Source organism: Sturnira hondurensis, unplaced genomic scaffold (assembly GCF_014824575.4).
Source record: "Sturnira hondurensis isolate 20B ecotype Veracruz unplaced genomic scaffold, ASM1482457v3 Scaffold0000167, whole genome shotgun sequence".
Classification (NCBI taxonomy): domain Eukaryota; kingdom Metazoa; phylum Chordata; class Mammalia; order Chiroptera; family Phyllostomidae; genus Sturnira; species Sturnira hondurensis.
The window spans coordinates 4810579-4828895 of NW_028072798.1; the positions used below are offsets into that span (position 1 = coordinate 4810579).

General features: G+C 43.9%; 1 protein-coding gene across 6 annotated transcripts in view; it reads left to right on the forward strand.

The window, feature by feature from the left end:
* The window catches only part of ARID1B (AT-rich interaction domain 1B), a 394749-nt gene that overhangs the window by 102201 nt on the left and 274231 nt on the right, over positions 1–18317 (forward strand). For all 6 annotated transcript variants that reach the window (XM_037053930.1, XM_037054196.1, XM_037054108.1 and 3 more), the window contains one exon: positions 15447–15596. In XM_037053930.1, the coding sequence (XP_036909825.1) occupies positions 15447–15596 (150 nt within the window). The remainder of the gene's footprint in view (positions 1–15446; positions 15597–18317) is intronic.

Here is an 18317-nt window from a genome sequence, read left to right on the forward strand (position 1 = left end):
GGGGGGGGGGGGGGGGTCCATGAGGGGCGTTAGCACTTGTTGAGCATGGGGTGCCCAAACCCTAACAGTTAATTTGTCCTGGACCTGTGGGGCGATTGTCATCTGCTAGGACGATGGCTGTGATTTTTAGGTTTATTAGGCTCCCAGTGGTGTGGAAGTAGAGGGCAATGGAAAGATGTTTCAGAACCAAATGACCGGATGCTTTGTGGCCAACTCTTTTCTTTGGCAGTTACATGCAGCTGTAGGTGTTAAGTGATTGTCGACTGTAGCATCTCTGCTTAGAAATGTGACCATTCTTCACCAATTATTCGGACCTTGTCTAGAGCCGGCCCCTGACCTTGGTGTGGTCTGTGTAACTGCTGCTCTGACGGACTTCCCCCATCTGGTAAGGGCACCGGCTGTGTCCGGTGAGTGGCTGGAAATCACGCCCCTCCCCACCGTGTATGGTGCGTTCGTTCAGGGGTTTGTGAGAGCGGGGGTAGTTGTGCGGCGAGCGGGGGTAGTCGTGCGATGCTGTTTGAGACCTGGCCTTTTCACCTTAGTGGCGTGTAAGACCACCTTTTCTTACAGTTAAAATAAAGTAAAAGTATGGTCTAATTAGCAACATTTTGGCCCAGTTATCCTTATTTGTCGTCGGATTGGAGGCCCGTGTCTTAGGACAGTTATTTTAGAGCCCTTCGCGTTCACGCAGAAACAGTTCAGTGGCTTCCAGATTCCCCCCAGTTCCCTGATGACCTGCAGAGGTGCTTCCCCTGGGCCACCTCCTGAGATTGCCCCCGTGCTGAAGTAGAGTTTACAAGGGGATTAACTGTGATTTCATGATTATTAACTTTCATAATGAGTAGGTTAGAGTGTCCAGTTTTACTGAATAGTTGATTTAGAGAAGACGGCAGAAAGAAGTGAAACTTTTAATTTGTTGAAAATTCTACATTAAGTAAATCTTCCTCTTCCTGCCCTCAGGTGTCTTTTTATTAATAACTTGAAAATGTCAACATCTTTTATGTTTTCCTGATGAATCTTTTGGGAATATTTGGCACATGTTCCATCCAATGAAATAAGGAAAAAGTGTCAGATCTTTCTCAAGGGGAATAATTAATCATTTGCTCTTTTTTATACAAACATTTGCTTTGAGGTATATTTATATATCCAGGGCTTTGATAATATTTCCAAAGCATCACTTCCTTATGCTGCTTCAACCTCAGAATGGAGCTACTCTTTAAACTGTTACCCAATGTCACAAGTTTATCCCGTAGGTTAGGTTTGTGTGTTAAATGACTCAAAACGAAGAGATGCTCCCCCCACGCGCTTCTACCTTGAGTGTGTGATGTCTGTGTTGGTAAAGCTTTTATATTCTGGTAGTTTCTAAACTAATCTAAACCACCTAGGTTTAAAAATTTTAGTTTTAAAGCTTCAGACCAATGTACAATTTCCTCTGTAGCCATTGTCCTCGTTACCTGTCCTGTCTTCCTTTTCACGGCCCACCCCCACACCCCCTGCTTCTCTTCTGTTCCCAGACTCCCTTCTAGAGCAGAGCAGGGTGTTCTCAGTCCCCTCCACTTTTTAAGGTCCCAGCTGAGGGTTCGTTTACAGCCTCTCCTCCATGCTTCATTGACATGTCGCTCCCATTCAGGGTCTGAGTGTCATGGCAGAGTGCGGTTAGCGCGGGGTGGTGGGGGAACGGGCGCACAGACAATTGAGTTCTGTTTGTGACTCGAGCTGGGTGAAATTGTGCAGGTTTCCTAGCCCTTGATCTTAGTAAGGAGAGGCTGAACCAGCGACTGCTGAAGCCTCTACCAGGTCTAACAGTGCGCGATGTAAAGTGTGACTGGACATAGCCTTCTGAGGAGGCGGGGGTGGGTTCTGTTTCAAACCGTGTGTTGATCCAGGTATGTGTTGGGTGTGTTTTGGGGGGTCTTCTTCATCCCCTGCCTCCCCTGGCTCCCAATGCAGACTTTGATCCAGGGACTGAAATGCAAGGCCTCAGTTTTCCACTGATGTGCATGTGCATTTCCTCCGGTCTCACCCTTTGCATGTCAGGTTTGGGGACCAATTGCTGCCTGTGAGAGAGGGGTTAGTAGTAGAAACATCTTCTAATACAGACAGACTCCTTTCTTCTCCCTCCTCATTGTTCGCTATGCGTACATTCCGAAAGTCAGGGTGACAGAAAAAGGCTCGGTCTGCTCACTTGAAGCCAGCTGTGGTCCTGGGTAGCACAGGACAAAGCCCGCAGCCCCCTCCCCGCCTCCCCGCAGCCCCCTGCGCCCACTCAGGGAGGGTGCAGCGGAGGGCTGGTACTGACCCCCGGGACTGGCTCAGATTCTGCACGCTACTGGGTCTTCAGTCTCGGAGGGAGGCACTGAGAGCCTGGGCGGGGTCTCGGCTTCGGTGTGTGAGGAAGTCTGACCCTTCTGTGTTACTGTTGCTGTTATTTCTCCAGTCGTACGGTTTCCACCATATGCGTCGTTCACATTCAGGAGCAGACAGGTTAATGAGTATGTGTTTTTCCCTTAAAAATATCTCATGAAAAACGCAGACTGTATTTTCAAATGATCATGTTTAACACAATAAGTTTTTGAGATTCCCATTTTGAGGGGATTGGTAGTTCTTTTACTCACATTTTCATCTACTCAGTTGCCAAAATCATTTCCTTTCTTCCTTCCCTCCCTCTGGCAGGAGAGGAAAAAAAAGGTATATTGGGTTGGCCAAAAAAATTTGTTATGTTTTTTTTTTCTGTAAAACAAGGCACATTTTTCATTTTCACCAATAGCTTGATCGATTTGGATATTTTGAATATGTTGGCTAGCTCCTGCTATTGGCTTCTAGCGGGTAGAGGCCAGGGTGCTGCTGAACACCTTCTAGTGCATGAGACAGCCCCACAGCAAAGGGTTATTGGGCCACAATGTCAATAGCACCAAGAAACTTCACAAACCATCTTTAACACATTCAGTCAGTCACAGCACCTTCTCCATACAAGCCCCAAATCTTTCTTTGTGTTTCAATTGCATTTTTACCTTTCTTGAAATAAGAAAGCATAATATGCCAAAATGCTACATATCTTCTTCCATCTTCAGTGTTAAAATGGCAGCACAAAAATTAACCGATTTTGATTTTTTTTAAATACATGCCAATATAACCATTGTCACAGTGCAATCTAACCAAATTGTTTTGAGTGAAGTTAAAGACAACTAAGCAGTACTCAAGCCATTGTGCGAAAAAAACGCAATGGGCACCGTGGCCAACCCGATAGAGAGGCTGTAGGCAGAGGGGCAGCCAGCCCCTCACCCTCAAAGGGTAAGCTGGGGACTGTTGGCAATGACACGATTAGTTACTTCCATTAAAAGAAGGTACAACTTTGAAGATGTGTTAGGAAATCACACACGCATGCTCACACGTGCCAGTGTGCGCACACACGTGAACACGATTAAAGACTTCATGTGCATGGTATAAAATCCCCAAAGTAGAAGGATCCTGCTGAGAATGGTCTTGCTCCTCCCGTACCCCCACCATCAAGTTCACCTCCATGGAAGTACCAGTTGCTTTTCTCTCCGTTGGCTGATTTAAAACTCAGGTCTTAACTGTGGTAAACCCATTTGCTCCGTAGATACCTCAGATGGGACAGTCTTTTCAGCCTCACGTTCACCACCTGTGTTCCGGCCTCGCGGCTGCAGAGTTGACGTTGTTGACGTTGCAGCCGCAGCAGAGACCATCTCACTGAAGCTCTCGGAAACCCCCCTCGGCACATCCGGTTTGGCAGCTGGGTTTATGTAGGAAAGTGGGAAAGCTCTTGGCTCTTCTCCGTGTGTTCACAGACATAGAAATCTCTGGCCAGGGGGCAGCTGGGCAGGACGCTTCTCTCCATCTCCGCAGCCGTGCTGGCCTGTGGGGAGCGGTGTCCTTACCGAGCGCGTGGGCCACGTGGGTGGTTTTCAGAACAGGAAGCGACTGCAGCCTGACACTCACGCTCACTTTAAAGTCTTACTAGGAAACCCTGCTGCCCTAACATGTATGTTAGGTTCTGCTGTACTGTTCTGATTTTTATTTTGTAATCTTTTTAAAAATTGAAACAACTAAAAGATTATATTTACTGATTCGGAACTACCTGTGGCGGTTTGGGCAATAATATAACAAGAAAGATCATTGTTTTCCAATGAGGCGTAGTCATTACTGGGTAAATGACATCATATGCCTCTTTTCGTGGAAAAGTGCTTTCTGGGATGTAGATAATGGCACCCCTGTGAGGCAGTACGGGCCTTTTCCTTTCTTTATTTTATTTTCAAGTCACTTTTTCCTGGAAACCACTGCTTCTGTTAGTAGATGCCCCAGAGCCCGTCATTTCTCTCTGTGCTTTCTGTGACCTGCACTGAATCTGAACTTGGTGCCAGTCATGTGGATGCATTTCCTGGTTGGGATTCTCCGATTTCAAAATGACCTCATAGGTCTGGGATGGAAGATGCATTTCGTTTTTTTAAAAAGGCGAATGCCAGCAGCCTGGATGTCAGGGCTTCTGCGTCCCATGTACGTGCAGTGCGCAGGCCCAGGGTGAGCGTTTCCTGCCCAGGACGACCTGGGAGAGACGCCGGCCCACACGTGTCATGTGCCGGCTCTCTGCTCTTTGGAAGAGCTGTGCGGATTAACCGTCTTCTGCTGTCAGCACCCTGACCCGTGCCACATCCGAGTATGTCAGAAGTCCGTTCCTGTTTTAGCTGAAGTTTTTAGAATGCAGTCACTGTGCTCTGCATTACACACATCCTTTCTCTCTGAAACAGTAATTTTTTCCTGTTACGCTTCTGTTTTATCAAAAAGTGCACTGTAGACTTTGTAGGACTGTGACAGCAAATGCCCTTGATGGATCCTTGGTGAGAAAGTGTTTTAAAGTGCGTAATTAGGGTCCTTGAGCATAAAACTACAATTATACACTTGTGTGTTAATTTTGTGTACAGTAAGACTTTAGCTCAACATTGGTTGTAAATGAGAGGAAGCTTCTTTTTTTTAAATTGTGTTTATTTATTTATTTTTGCCTGTGAATGCTGCATCTTACAACTACTCAGATGAAATCTCCTCTAGTCGGCTGACCTGGATGGAGAGGTGAAATCAGCTGTGGTTGGGAGATAGAGGGGAAGACAGGACGTGCCTAGAGGTTCGTTTCCGAAAGTAACCGGGGAAGCGATCTTCCTTTGCGCACAGCTGTGCTTGCTGGGCCTTTGGAATCATTCGTGCTATTCCAGCGGCGGCTATGCCGCGGAGACCAGCCGAGTGGGAGCAGTTTAGATGAGCCGGTGAAAACAGTCGGGGCACAGAGCGTCCCGGAGAGCAGCTGACAGGATCTTTGACCTGGGGGAGAAGAAGCTTGGGCTTGCGCTGGTGGGCCCTACGTTTGCTAAACACACTCTGTACCCTAGCATGAGGGGCACTCCTCGAAGCTTGCAGTTAATTTTAGAAAAGCTAAAGGATGTACCACTTTACAAAATGGATAATAATGTTTCTGAACTTGTTACCCTCAAGAGGTAGCATGAACTAGAAATGTAAATTGAGAAGGGTATAAATAAATTCGTGGATGATGGAGTGGTGGCTGTTATGAAGAGGAAGCAAAGGCTGTTGAGGACGTGTCTCTGAGTTTGGGAAATTGAGGTCATGAGCTGGACCCCATTTAGTCCCCACGGCTGTATAGCATATTTGCTCTTCCGAATATTGGTCTGACCTGGCATTCACTTAAGCTGTGATTTGCTAAATATGGAGCAGTGGGACTTAGAATAAGCAGTGAAATTTTGCAAGCAATTAATTATTGTAAAGAAATCTGAGAGAGATTACGTGTATATTATTGTCACTGTTACTTATTTCAGACAATTTAATATTGTGTGTACCTGTTTAGGAAGTGCTAGAAAACAAATTGGTCGTGTAAAAAGATTTATTACTGATGACAAATGAAAACTTTTCAACTTTGTTTCATAAATCAGAAAGTAAATTTTTCGGTAGGCATTTTTAAAAGTTTTAAGCTAAAGGAGCCCTGACTCATATGGCTCAGTGGATTGAGCACTGGCCTGTGAATCAAAAGGTCGCTGGCTCCGGTCAGGGCCCATGCCTGGGTTGTGGGCTGGGTCGCCAGCCAGGGGTGTACGAGAGGCAACTGACTGATGTTTTGCTCCTTCTCTACCACTCTCCCTTCCCTTCTCTCTAAAAGTAAATAAATAATTAAAGAAATTTTAAGCTAAAGGTGGCGGGGGGGTGGTGGTTAAAGTAGCCAGATATGTGGGTTATATTTCAGTCTGTAGAACAACTGCCCTCTCTGTGGCCCGGAAAGTGTGTCGGAGCAAGGGCACTGAGACAGGGCCGTGGGCTCCAGAGCAGTGCGCGCGGTGTGGCTGGCTCGTTTGTGTCCATGGCTGTCAAGTCCGTGCTGGGGCTGAAGACATTGTCTGACTTTGGAATGCTCTGCCAACTCCTCCTTCCACCCCTGGTTGTCTGTTTTCTGTTGCTCAAGGGGAGCTGGACAGAGTTTGAAGGACTTCAGCTGTAGTGTGCAATGCATACAGTAAGTGCTCAATGTACATCTTTTGATTGTTTCTCATTTTTCAAATGAGAAAATATGAAGGAGTAATTTCAGGAAATTGTGTAGGTTTTTTTCCCTCCCTTAGTCAAGCCCGAGGATAAGATTTTTCTTTTTAAAACAAGAAAATGGGGGCGGGGGGGGGCGGGAAGCGCAACTGAATTGCTTAGAAGTCTCAGTTGGGAACTTAGCTTAAGGGACTGTAGATTGTGGAGCAGATGTAGGACTTTGACCTTGTAAACTTTATTTATTTCCTTCTGGCACATTATTTTTGACTGGACGTGTTGACATAATAAAATTTCCTCGTGTGCTCGTTTCAGCCCCACGCTGGCAGAGAGTCTGTGTTCCTAGCCGTGGGGGATTTTCGGTCTGTCTCTTATGCGTGAAAAATAGTGTTTGATCTTTCTGTGCATTTGGAAGCCGGCAGATTTGCCACAGTAATGACTAAAATGTAGCTGTTCCCATCTTAGGATTTTTCCCGGGCTTTTTTGCCTTTTCATTTTGTAGAATTTACCTGGAGGGGCTCAAACCTATGATGAAAAACAAAAATTAAGGAGGTTTCTGCTGTTAAAGACAAATTGGTATAATACACTTCTTGATGACTCTTAGAAAGACAGCAATAAATAATCCAGAATAAATTGCGTTTTGTTCTAGATTCATGAAAAACACTGAGTAGGTTTAAGAAATGACAGATAACATCGTGTTGTTATTCTTCTAGGCTATTCTTTACGTACATCACACACAGAAACAGAGTTTCACGTGCAAAAGCAGCATGTGTACACACACACACACACACACACACACACACTTTTGTAACCTGCAACCCTTTAACTCCACTTCAGTAATCCATGGACAGACCTTGTTAAATGTTTATCCACAATAAAATTCTTTAATTTTCAATGGCTCTATGCTCTTTCATTGATGCCTCCACCTTTATTTTACCCAATCTCTACTGATGGTCATTTAGCTTGTTTCCTTGTTTTTGAGTGAGGGCCCTACCATGGGGTGCATTGAACTCTGGCTATATGTATCTTTTGCATACTTGTTTTGTATTTTTCTTAACATAAATTCTTAAAAGTTGAATTCTGGGTTAAAGGGCTGTTGTTTCTTTACATATTGTATCTTGCCTTAGATATTTGAATTTGCACACTCACCATGCTTATTTAAATATGCCCAATTGCTGTATAATATTTTGGATTATGAAAGTCTCCTGTTAAGCACCTAGGAACAGTCATTATTTGTTATCAACCAGGAACTTTATATCTAGGTTTAAGTAAGGCAGGAATGTTTTTTATGTGAAAATATAAAAATACGAGCAAATTTAGATGTTACTTTTGTAATTAAGTATATATACATATTTTGACAGTATTTTTTAAAAAGTCCTCACCTGAGGACATTTTTTCATTGCTTTCTTTAGAAAGAGAGAAAGGGAAAGAGGAAAAGAAAAACACTGATGTGAGAGGGCAACATTCACTGGTTGCCTTCTCGCATGCACCCTGACCGAGGATCGAACCCGCAACCCAAGTGTGTGCCCTGACTGGGAATTGAACCTGCAACCTCTCGGTCTATGGGATGATGCTCCAACCAACTGAGCCACACCAGCCAGGGCCTGCCAGCATGTTTTAAAGTTATAATTTACATACAATAAAATGTTCATATATTAAATATATATTTTAATTAGTTTTTGACAGATATATTTATCCACAAACCCACCACCTCTATTAAGATTCAGAATATTTTCATCACTCTCAGAGTTTTCTCATATTTTCTTCTAGCCAGTCCCCATATCTTACAACCACTAGTGTAACTTCTGTCACTATAAATTAATTTTGCCTGTTTTTGAACTTTACATACACTGATTATACAGTCTGTTGAATGTATATACAGTTAATATAGTTCTTAAGGAAAGTGTAGATACCAAACCAAGGTGTGCTTCTTAGGACAAAGGGATCTGAAACTGATGTGAAAATTATATAGAGTAGAACAATTGGTCTTTGCAAAGAAGAAGTTGGACCCTTACCTTATACCACATGAAAAAATTTCCTCAAAATGGATTACAGATCTAAACATAAGAGATGAAGCTGTAAAATTGTTAGACGAAAACAGGAAAGCGTCACGACATTGGATTTGGCAGTGGTTTCTTGAATGTGGAACCAAATGCACGGGCAATAAGCAAAAGACAGAGAAGTTGGACTACATTAAAATTTAAAACTTTTGTTTATCAGAGGACACAATCAAGAGAATGAAAAGGCTACCCACAGAATAGGAGAAAATATTTGGAAATCAAATATCACATAAGGGACTAATATCGAGAATATGTAAAACGCCTCTACAACTCAGCAACAAACAACAACCTAATTGAAAAATGGGAAAAGGACTTGGATACAGTTTTTCAAGTAAGATAAATGAATGGCCAAAAGCATGTGGAAAGATGCTCAGCATCACTAATCATCAGAGAAATGAAAGTCAGGCTCACGGCTAGGCATGATACCGCTTCACATTCACCAGGCTGGGTATTATGCGACAAGCAGAAAATGTCAACAGTAATGGCAAGGATGTGGAGAGCGTGGAGCCCCTGCATACTGCTGTCAGAGATAGAAAATGGTACAGCCCCTGTGAGCAACAGTATGGCGGTTTCTCAGAAAATTAAACCTACAGCCACTGTATGGTCCAGCTGCTCCACTCTGAGAATATCTGAAAGAAACGGAAGCAAATACTGGAATGCATTTGTGTGCCATGCACATGGCCCTGTTACTCACAATAACCAAAAGGCACACACAACCCAGGTGTCCACAGTGGAGGGCTAGATAAACGACACGTGACATAAACTTACAATGGAGTGTTTTTCAGCCTCATTAAGGAGTGAAATTCTGATGCTACAATGTGAACGAACCTTGAAGGCATTATGCTAAGCGGAATAAGCCAGACACAGAAGGTCAAGTATTACAGGATTATTCTTATGCGAGGTACCTAGAGTGACCAAATTCATGAAGGCGGAATGCAGAGTAGGGCTGGCAGGGGCCGGGGGTGTGGGAGAACGGGAATCGCCGTTGGGCGGGTGCAGGGCTTCCGTCCGTGGTGAGGCCCTGGCGGTGGATGTGGCAGTGGGCGCACGACGGTGTGAATGCGGTTAATGCCACTGAGCAGTCCACTGCAAAGTGGTTGAAATGGTGCCCTTTATGTACGTGCGCCTTAACCACAGTGAAAAGAGAACAGTAGGTCTTTCCTCCAGGGAGAGAAGTGCTCATCCCCTTGCGTAGCGTCCGGTCAGGATGCTGGAATTCGGAAGTGGGGAGTTTTACCTCTGTGAGGCTGTCTGTGTTGGCCGTTAGGCCAATGTCATTCTTTTGATCTTAAACTGTTCCCCTCCACAAGGAAGGACAGGCTGATAAAGTACGTAGATTCGGATAAGCTAGAGGTGACAGGTCCATAACAGAAACTAAGGTATGTTTTCCTACCGTAACTTTCCAGCTCGCATCGAAGTGGGTTATGGTATCTGTTCCCAGGGTTTTTATGAGCTGTTGTGGAGACAGAACATTGGACTGGACCAGGGCGTAGCTCAAGGCAGAAAGCTCTTACATTTATGTGTCAGTGGTGTGAGATTTGCAGCAGGTGATTTACGTGCTGATTCCCGAGGTTCAGTCTACAGATACTCAGTTAGCTGTTGCTGTGGGCTGGGAGTTCCGAGGGCCCGAGGGGCCGCGCTGTGGAGGCTTGCTTCCGTGGAATTTCACAGCCCAGGGGCGGCGCGTGGTGTGCTTGCCATCAGATACACCAGAGAAACCACAGACTTAAAGAGGAGGGGTTTCTTAACTCTTTAAGGATTTCACAGATCCTTTAACGTGTTAATTGGCGTTATGTTTTATTTTTATAGTGCATGTATTTCTGGAACATTTTTGACGATAGGTCTTGTTTCTTGTTAACTTGGTTAGATTAGTGTTCCCTGTAGAAGTACAGAGAAATGCTGGCATTGAAGTGCCTCCCTCAGAGACTGGCTGGTCCTCGGGAAGTTTAGAAGACCCTGGTGAAGTCTTTATCTCGGGGTGGCGTTCGGGGGGTGTGGTGGCGAGTGGTCCTGGAGCACAGTCCTAGCTGGGCCTCTTTAAATAAAGTAGGGGACCAGCACCCCTCTGCACAGCCCTCTCGGGGTCTTCTCCTGCCCGGGGGTCTTCTGCCTGGGGGTGCTGCTGCGTCTCCTGTGACTCTTGCTTTGGCTGGTGGTGCTGGAACCTGGGATGTGCTGGAGGCAACACCTTCAGTTTAAATTGCGAAATAATCAGGCACACAGAAAAGCACAGAAACAAATATGGTAGACACTCGAGTAACTACAGCAAGGTTATAGGTGTTGTTAACATTTTGCTGTCTCAGCTTCATCTCTTTTTTTTAAAGGGAAAAAATGCAAGGCTGAAGGTCCAGCCTCCTCTTTCCCCTCCCCTCCCTAGAGAGGATCATATATTTCCTTTTCAGTGCATGGCATGTTTTTGTACTTGGACTATATATATTTTTTCATAAACAATATACACTACTATTGTGCATTAAAATTTACATAAACGGTATCATGTTACATTAACATGCACTTATTTTGTTGCTTTCTTTTTAAATTTAGCATTATAATTTTTAGATTTGAACTGTTTTGATGTGTGGGTCTTACTACTTCACTATTTTAAAAAATATTTTATTTACTTATTTTTAGAGGGAGGGGAAGGAAAGGAGAAAGAGTGGGAGAGAAACATCAATGTGTGGTTGTCTCTCATGAGCCCCCTACTGGGGACCTGGCCTGCAACCCAGGCATGTGGCCTGACTGGGAATTGAACCAGTGACCCTTTGCTTCACAGCCCTGTGCTCAATCCACTGAGCTACACCAGCCAAGGCACTACTTCACTATTTTTGAATCCTGTATGAAATTCTGTTGTGTGACTACAGCAAAATGTGTTTCTCCATTTACCTGGGTGGCAGGGTTTAACTGGGTCCTCATTGTGGCTTTCTTAAGCAGTTACGTCAAGTGTCCTTGCGGGGACTCAGTGAATGTGTCTTTGGCATGAATTTATTCACAAGGGAAATTGTTGGACTGTAAGTCACTGTGGCTTTAAACGTTGGGTAAACTGCTTTCAAATTTTTTTTTTTTAGAAATAAAAAGGGAAGATGAACCTTGATTATTTCTTCAGTTTTGGAATGTGAGCATAAAGTTTAAGGTTAGGTGAAGTGAAAGTCATAGCCTGGAACTCTGCACATTTAACGTGATACAGGGATGTGCAAGTTAATACTCAAATCCTTCATCAAAATAGTCCCGTAAAGTAAATGTCAAAGTGAGTGAGTCATTTCTAGCTATGCTTTTGCTCTCTAATAATATTTGAAAGCATTCATATTTCTTTGAAAATCAGAATAAATTTTTTGCTCCTGTGTGTGCTCACGTTCCACTTTAAGGTCCTGCTTATTTAGAAATGAGTGAAGTAAATTCTTGTTTTTCAATAACAAACCAAAGCTCTCATCCCAGGATTTTCTAGAGATGTCCATTTAGTTTAGTTTAGAGATCATCCTTTTATTCAAACCATGCTCTAAATCCAGTAGTTTGGACAGCAATGACTCCAAGGGTTAGCGGTGAACAGCCAAGGGCCCGGGGCTGCTTTGGGGTGAGGTTCAGTGTTTCTGGCTGTTGGATGAAGCTGGACATAACGTGTATCGAAGATTCGGATGGTACAGGTGATTTCAGTTTTATAATGTGTTCTTTCATTGCTCTAAAATTTTTTACAACAGTTTATTATTCCACCGAACAACATCATTCATTCATTCAACAAACACTTTCAGGAAGCCTACCATGAGTGTGGGAGCTCAGAGTCTAGTGAGGAGGACAGATGTAAATACAGAACTGAACCAGACCATCTCCCCTCTGGTGAGATCAACAGTGTATTTATTTTAGGAAGAAGGAAGGATGTTTTTTGAGCAACGATTTCATGATTTGTTAGGCTCAGGTAAATTGGAGATGGTGAAGACACATTTGAGACAGCATATTTTTGTCTCTCTCTCAGGTTTTTAGTAGAGTTGGGGGCTAGCATGCAGATGGGGAAATCGGGGCTGGGCTGCTCGGGGAAGAGGTGACGTCCAAGCCAGAAAGGCTTCGCCCCCTCAGCCCTCAGCACGTGGTTCCAGGTACTCAGTAATTCTTGGTTAAATCTCTCTTGCATGCAATAGTCTGGTAATCTCACTGACCCTGACTGTGGTTCAGAGCTAGGAGATAAAGTCTCTCAGTAGCCAAAATCGATGCCACAAAACAGCGAAAGCTCATGTGCTTCCTTCATGGACTGATCCTTTATTGTTTTAACAATGTAGTGGGTTTCTCAGTCCTCAGCAGACATCATTGGGGATCACGTTCAGAGTGACAAGCAATGACTGAATGCCTCACTGGCACGGGAGCAGACAACACAGCTTGGGACCCGAGTCCTGCTCTGGGGTCCTGTCCTGGGGCCGGGTGGACCGCTGGCGGCACTGGCCCTGGGGCCTTCAGCATGTTAGGGCCCAGCCTGCTGACACTCGTGTTACAATGACTGGTTGAAGCTGTCAGAAAAGCGTATAATGTTTCTTTGAAAGCCCTGCATCCAGATGGATTAAAACGAAAACAATATTGATCATTAAAGAATTACTTTAGTTCCAGACAGCTGAGGTATTATATTTAGAAATTGCTCTTTAAAGGTAAAACCTAGGACATAGTTAATACTTCAGAGCTACCACTATGACCTGTAGTTTAATGAGTAATGTTAGCATCCATGGAGAGTCCAAGCCGGATTGGTGTACGGCTGGTTATAGTGTTAATGTGGATGAACAGAGCAGGTAGCCCCGTTGTGCACATGGAGACGCAGGACACGTACGATGACGGTTGTCCGTGTTCCCACAGCTGAGGCGCAGTGGGACTTGGACTTAGATTTCCCACGTTTGTAACCTAAAGGTTCTTCCACTGAATGAGGGCTGGTCATTTCTGTTCTGTCCTGTGGCCCCCACACAGGGGCGATGGGCTGGACGATTAGCCCCAGGCCCAGGCCTCACTGGTAGCCTGCGTGTGCCCTCAGTCACCGCATCCTAGGCTCAGGGAGATGAGGCACCAGGGTAGGTTAGTGCCGAAGGAAGTAGGCCATGTATCTAAAAGGAGAGCAAACAGGCTGTTACCTGTGGAAGAGTCATGAAATCTCCCGAGCAGGTGTGTTCAATGGCTCTGCCTCACCTCTCCCCTGTTCTGCAGCTTGTTGCCACGGCTCCGTTGGAGATTTGCCCACACTCTCACTCCCCCACACTACCTGCCGCTCGGGCTGCGCCCTTGCACCCCAACCTGCCCCAAAGCTTTCTAGGGCTGAACCAGATCAAGATTCTAGTGTGTCGTGACTGCCTAGTGTTAATAGACTCCTTCCTGAACATGCCCTGTTGTTGTTGCTCTTGGAAAATGCAACCCTCCGCCCCAAACAACACTGCCATATTGTGCGTAAGGTTTCTGTAAACCAGAAAGTCAACATATAAAGTGCAATTCAGAGGGGAGTTTGCTGGCTGTGTTGACTGAGCTTTGCAGTCATTTTAGCACCGGCAAAAAGTGTTATCCTAACTGCCTCAAATCAAACTGCAGAGACGCTTGTGTGAAATATAGTATTAGATATCAAATCAAACATATGGGTGTTGAACGGAAGGGTATGTGTTGTGGGTAGTCCATGGTATTTTAGCATGTGGAGTTGTATTTTATGGAAATTCTTTGGCTTGGCTTATGGCAGGGACATACATTCATTATGAGATATCAAGCTGTAAAATAAATAAAAGCAAAGACTTCAACTGTGCTGCTAAATGGTTTTCAGCACAAACTCGTCTGCTCGTCTGACGTAGGGTCTGTGTGATGAGAGGCGTTTGGGAGCCAGCGTGGGCCGTGCGTTTTGGGGTCATTGCTGCCAGGTCTTGGAAATGATGATGGGTTCAAAAAAAGGACGAACTGTAACTTTTTGGATTTTTCCCCTTTGACTTCATTGTATGTGTCATGAATTATAGTGCTAATTGATCTTAGAGGCAAAGCATTTAGTATTTGTTTCCTTTCGCCGTTCCCTCTTTTTTGTCATTCAGTAGTCTGTAGTAGTTTGTTTCCTGAGTGTTATCTGGAACTGATCAGTGGATTCATAAGTGCATGGGCTTCGTGAGGCTCAGGTTCTTGGAGTTCTCAGATGGGCCGTATTGTGGTGTTAGGAGTGACTTCACCCTTCTTGTCCGTAGAGTGCTTTTTGATACCTCTCTTTCTTTTCCTCTCCAGCTCTGTCTTCCAATTAGGAAATTGGAATGAGAAATGTGTAAGTCCATAGATTTCTCATTTGGGAAAAAAAAAAAACACTTAAAAAATCAACAGTGTATTTATTGTATGAAGAAGGAAGGATTTTTTTGAGCAACGATTTCACGACTTTTTAGGCTCAGGTAAATTAGAGGTGGCGAGGACACATTTGAGACACCCGATTTTTGTCTCTCTCTCTCAGGCTTTTGCAATGCAGTGCACTCTGCTTGGCAACATTACCTGTTTATCAGCTGGGGGAATGCTGTCCTCGTATGAGGGGTATCTTTCCTTGAAGAACTCATATTGATGGTTGTGTTATTTGATATTCATAGTATTGTAAAGCAGTGTAGTTTCTTTTTAGCAAAACAGTCCATGGAATTGCTGGTGTAACTGTACTGTGTGTGATGTTTTAGAGCAAATTATCTGTTGACTTCACTGATGGGACAGTTTGTGACTGTAAGGTAAAATGAGGAAGGTGTAAGGGAAAGACTTAAACATATTGAATGCCATCGCGTAGCAGAGAGCCCACTTCATGTTGCCAAACTGAGACTATGCCTGCTTTCACCGAAGTGTACTCTTTGACTTTCTCACTTTCTTTGCCTGACTTTTTGACAGATGCCACCGCAGTATGGACAACAAGGCGTGAGCGGGTACTGCCAGCAGGGCCAGCAGCCTTATTACAACCAGCAGCCGCAGCCTCCGCACCTCCCCCCGCAGGCTCAGTATCTGCCCTCGCAGTCCCAGCAGAGGTACCAGCCGCAGCAGGTGAGCGCAGCGACCGCTCTGCAGGCCTCGTTCCACCCTCAGGCTCTGCACTGGGAGGCCAGACTGGCTCTGAGGCATCTTCCTGTCCCATTTTCAACATTCTCTTCTCACTGGGAAAAATGTCGTTTTCAGAAAATGCGAAACTGTAATCCACTCTGAAGTGTTTGTTTATGGGTGGGTGCCTGGGACTGAAGGGGGGGGAAGAACGCTTAATTGCGTCTTGCATCACTGGATAGTGACAGCAGAAGACGTCAGTCTTTCCATGTTCTCTGTCACTTGTGTTCTGAGTCCTGCAAGGAAGTGCTCTGTCACTTGGAGGCTTGCTCAGGAAAATGGTTTTATCGATCATTTACTCTTGCTAGTTCGCATGCATATTCCTGGTATTTGTATCTTGAGCTTTGTTTTTGGTTTTTGTTTTAATGGCAAGCACTACTATATCAAAACATTGTTGCCTTTGGCAGTGTTATTCTTCGTAAACTAGCTTATAAACATAATCACTTCAATTACAATATATTATAATACTAAAGGGAATCATGTACTTTAAGTATATTAAGCAGCTTCTAGTTTAAATTAGCCTCATTAAATACTCTTGTAGGTTATTGGGCTATATATTTCAGCTTACATGGTTTGTAGAAAAATAGCATATATGCATTTGGTAAAGTTATTCAATTGCATCTTGTTTCAGAGATTGTCATTGAGTGATACTAACGAATCATGAGCTGGGACTCCAACTGTGGATCCCAGTGAGACTTTCATTCGCTTCCAGTCGTTAGCATCATAATGCAACTTGCCATTTTATGTTTTTTCCCCCTTTTGTGGGGTAGGGCTGATGAAGAGATGGGAAGACAGTGACACTGATTATTCAGTTTTTAAAGTGCTTTTTACACGTCTTGAAGAGATTGTTAAGGCTGAACAAAATATCTACAGATATGAAGCTTCATTTTAATCAATGCAGCTCATTTCTCACGTATTAACTTGGGTTCATTGGAGTCTTCCCATGTGCCTTTTATGTAAGAGTCCGTAAAGGAGCTTACAGCTTTAAACAGAATACCTGAAACGTGTTAAATCCTGTCTTTGCATACATGATTTCAAAGTTTTGTTATTATGCAAAGGGATTTAAAGAGGCAGGAATGTACATTATTTTCAAGTTATTTTTTTCTGGTCTTTGGGTGAAATGTAGGAAAATTAAAAAGCTTTCTCATTTCCTTTTAAGTAAGAAACTGGTATCTGGGTTTGTGAGCTGTAAAGTTACTGGCTCTTCAGGGCTTCCGGGACCTTCTTGGGCTGTGTAGACACAGAAAGTTTTGTCATGTCATCAAAATTTAGGAAGGACTCAGTGGAGAGATTATGTTACTCATTTCGCTTCAGTGTGCTGAAATGAATCTCTGATTGTAGAACCTCTTTGATTAAGGACTCTGAGTGCCTGTCATTTCCTTCAAGGCCAAGCTCAAAATCTACTTCCTTTCTGAAGCAATTGCTGATGACTTCTGCCACATGGCAATTAGTTACTTAATATCCTTCACAGTTAAATATTTAAAGCATATTACAGGTAAAACCTTACTTTAATGAATAGTATTTTAATGGGCTTCGTTTAGGTCTGTATTATGCTTTGATTGGTACTGTCATGTCGGAAGTACTATATAACCATGACTTTTCAACGTAAATATTGCCATTTTTGTTTATTCCGAGAAAGAACAAACATTCCTCAAAGTACTTTGGAAGTATTTTCTTGTTTTCATACTCCCTAACTGTAGAATGCCCGGCATTTTTTCAGTTTCGTTAAACTCATTATGGGACGAGCAGTGGAGGTCGGAGCCATGCAGGAAGACGAATGAGGGGCTCTTGGTTAATAGGAAGAGTTTGTTTTCAGGGAGTTCATGTTCGGATTGATTTAGAAAGTTTCTCTAGGAAGTGAGAGCTTGTATTTTAGATATAGTTAGTGCCTCCAAAAGCAGAATAATTTCCCCAAATACATCCCCAAACAAAGTAAAAACTAACCAATAGAATATTTTCAAAATCAAGCTGAATTTTAGCAAGAATTTGTAATGCTGAGTTCACATACATTTAGAAACCGAAGCTCAACAGTGTTTATTGTAATATGCCAGTTTTTTTTCCATAACAGACAAAATGTTTCTTTCCGTAGACTTCCCTTTTGTTTCCAGACGGAGCACCCAGAGGTTTTGTGCTTAGGAGTCAGCCCACACATCACACTGTGAGTGTCTTGTCAGTGTGGTTCATAAAAAGGCGGTTTTAGGGTTCCACTGAGATTCCTTGCTTCCAGACTCAGAGAGTAGGCTGACAGCTATGAGGGGGGGAGGGGGTGGAGGGAGGGAGCAGGAAGGACGAAGGGCCGATGGGCGTGGACAGCAGCGAGGGGGTTGCAAGTTGGGGATGGGGGTGTAAGGGGTCTAAATGGTAACAGAAAACAGACAATAAAGATTAAAAGGAAAAGATTCCTCATTTTGTGTCTCTGTTTTTAATGGGCAGTATTTTGAATAGTTAATACATTCATATGTTTCAGAACTTACAAAATACGAGGAAAGGGTACAGATAAAAGTCTCCCACCACAGTTTTTGCCCAATTCACCACCCATACCATCCTCTGGCAGCTAAGCACTTTATTAGTTCTTGCACGTTTTTCCGGAGTGTCTTTATTCGGAGCAGCACTATATTGTACTCAGTTTTGACCCCACTCTTATCCACATGGTGGTGTGCTCTAACA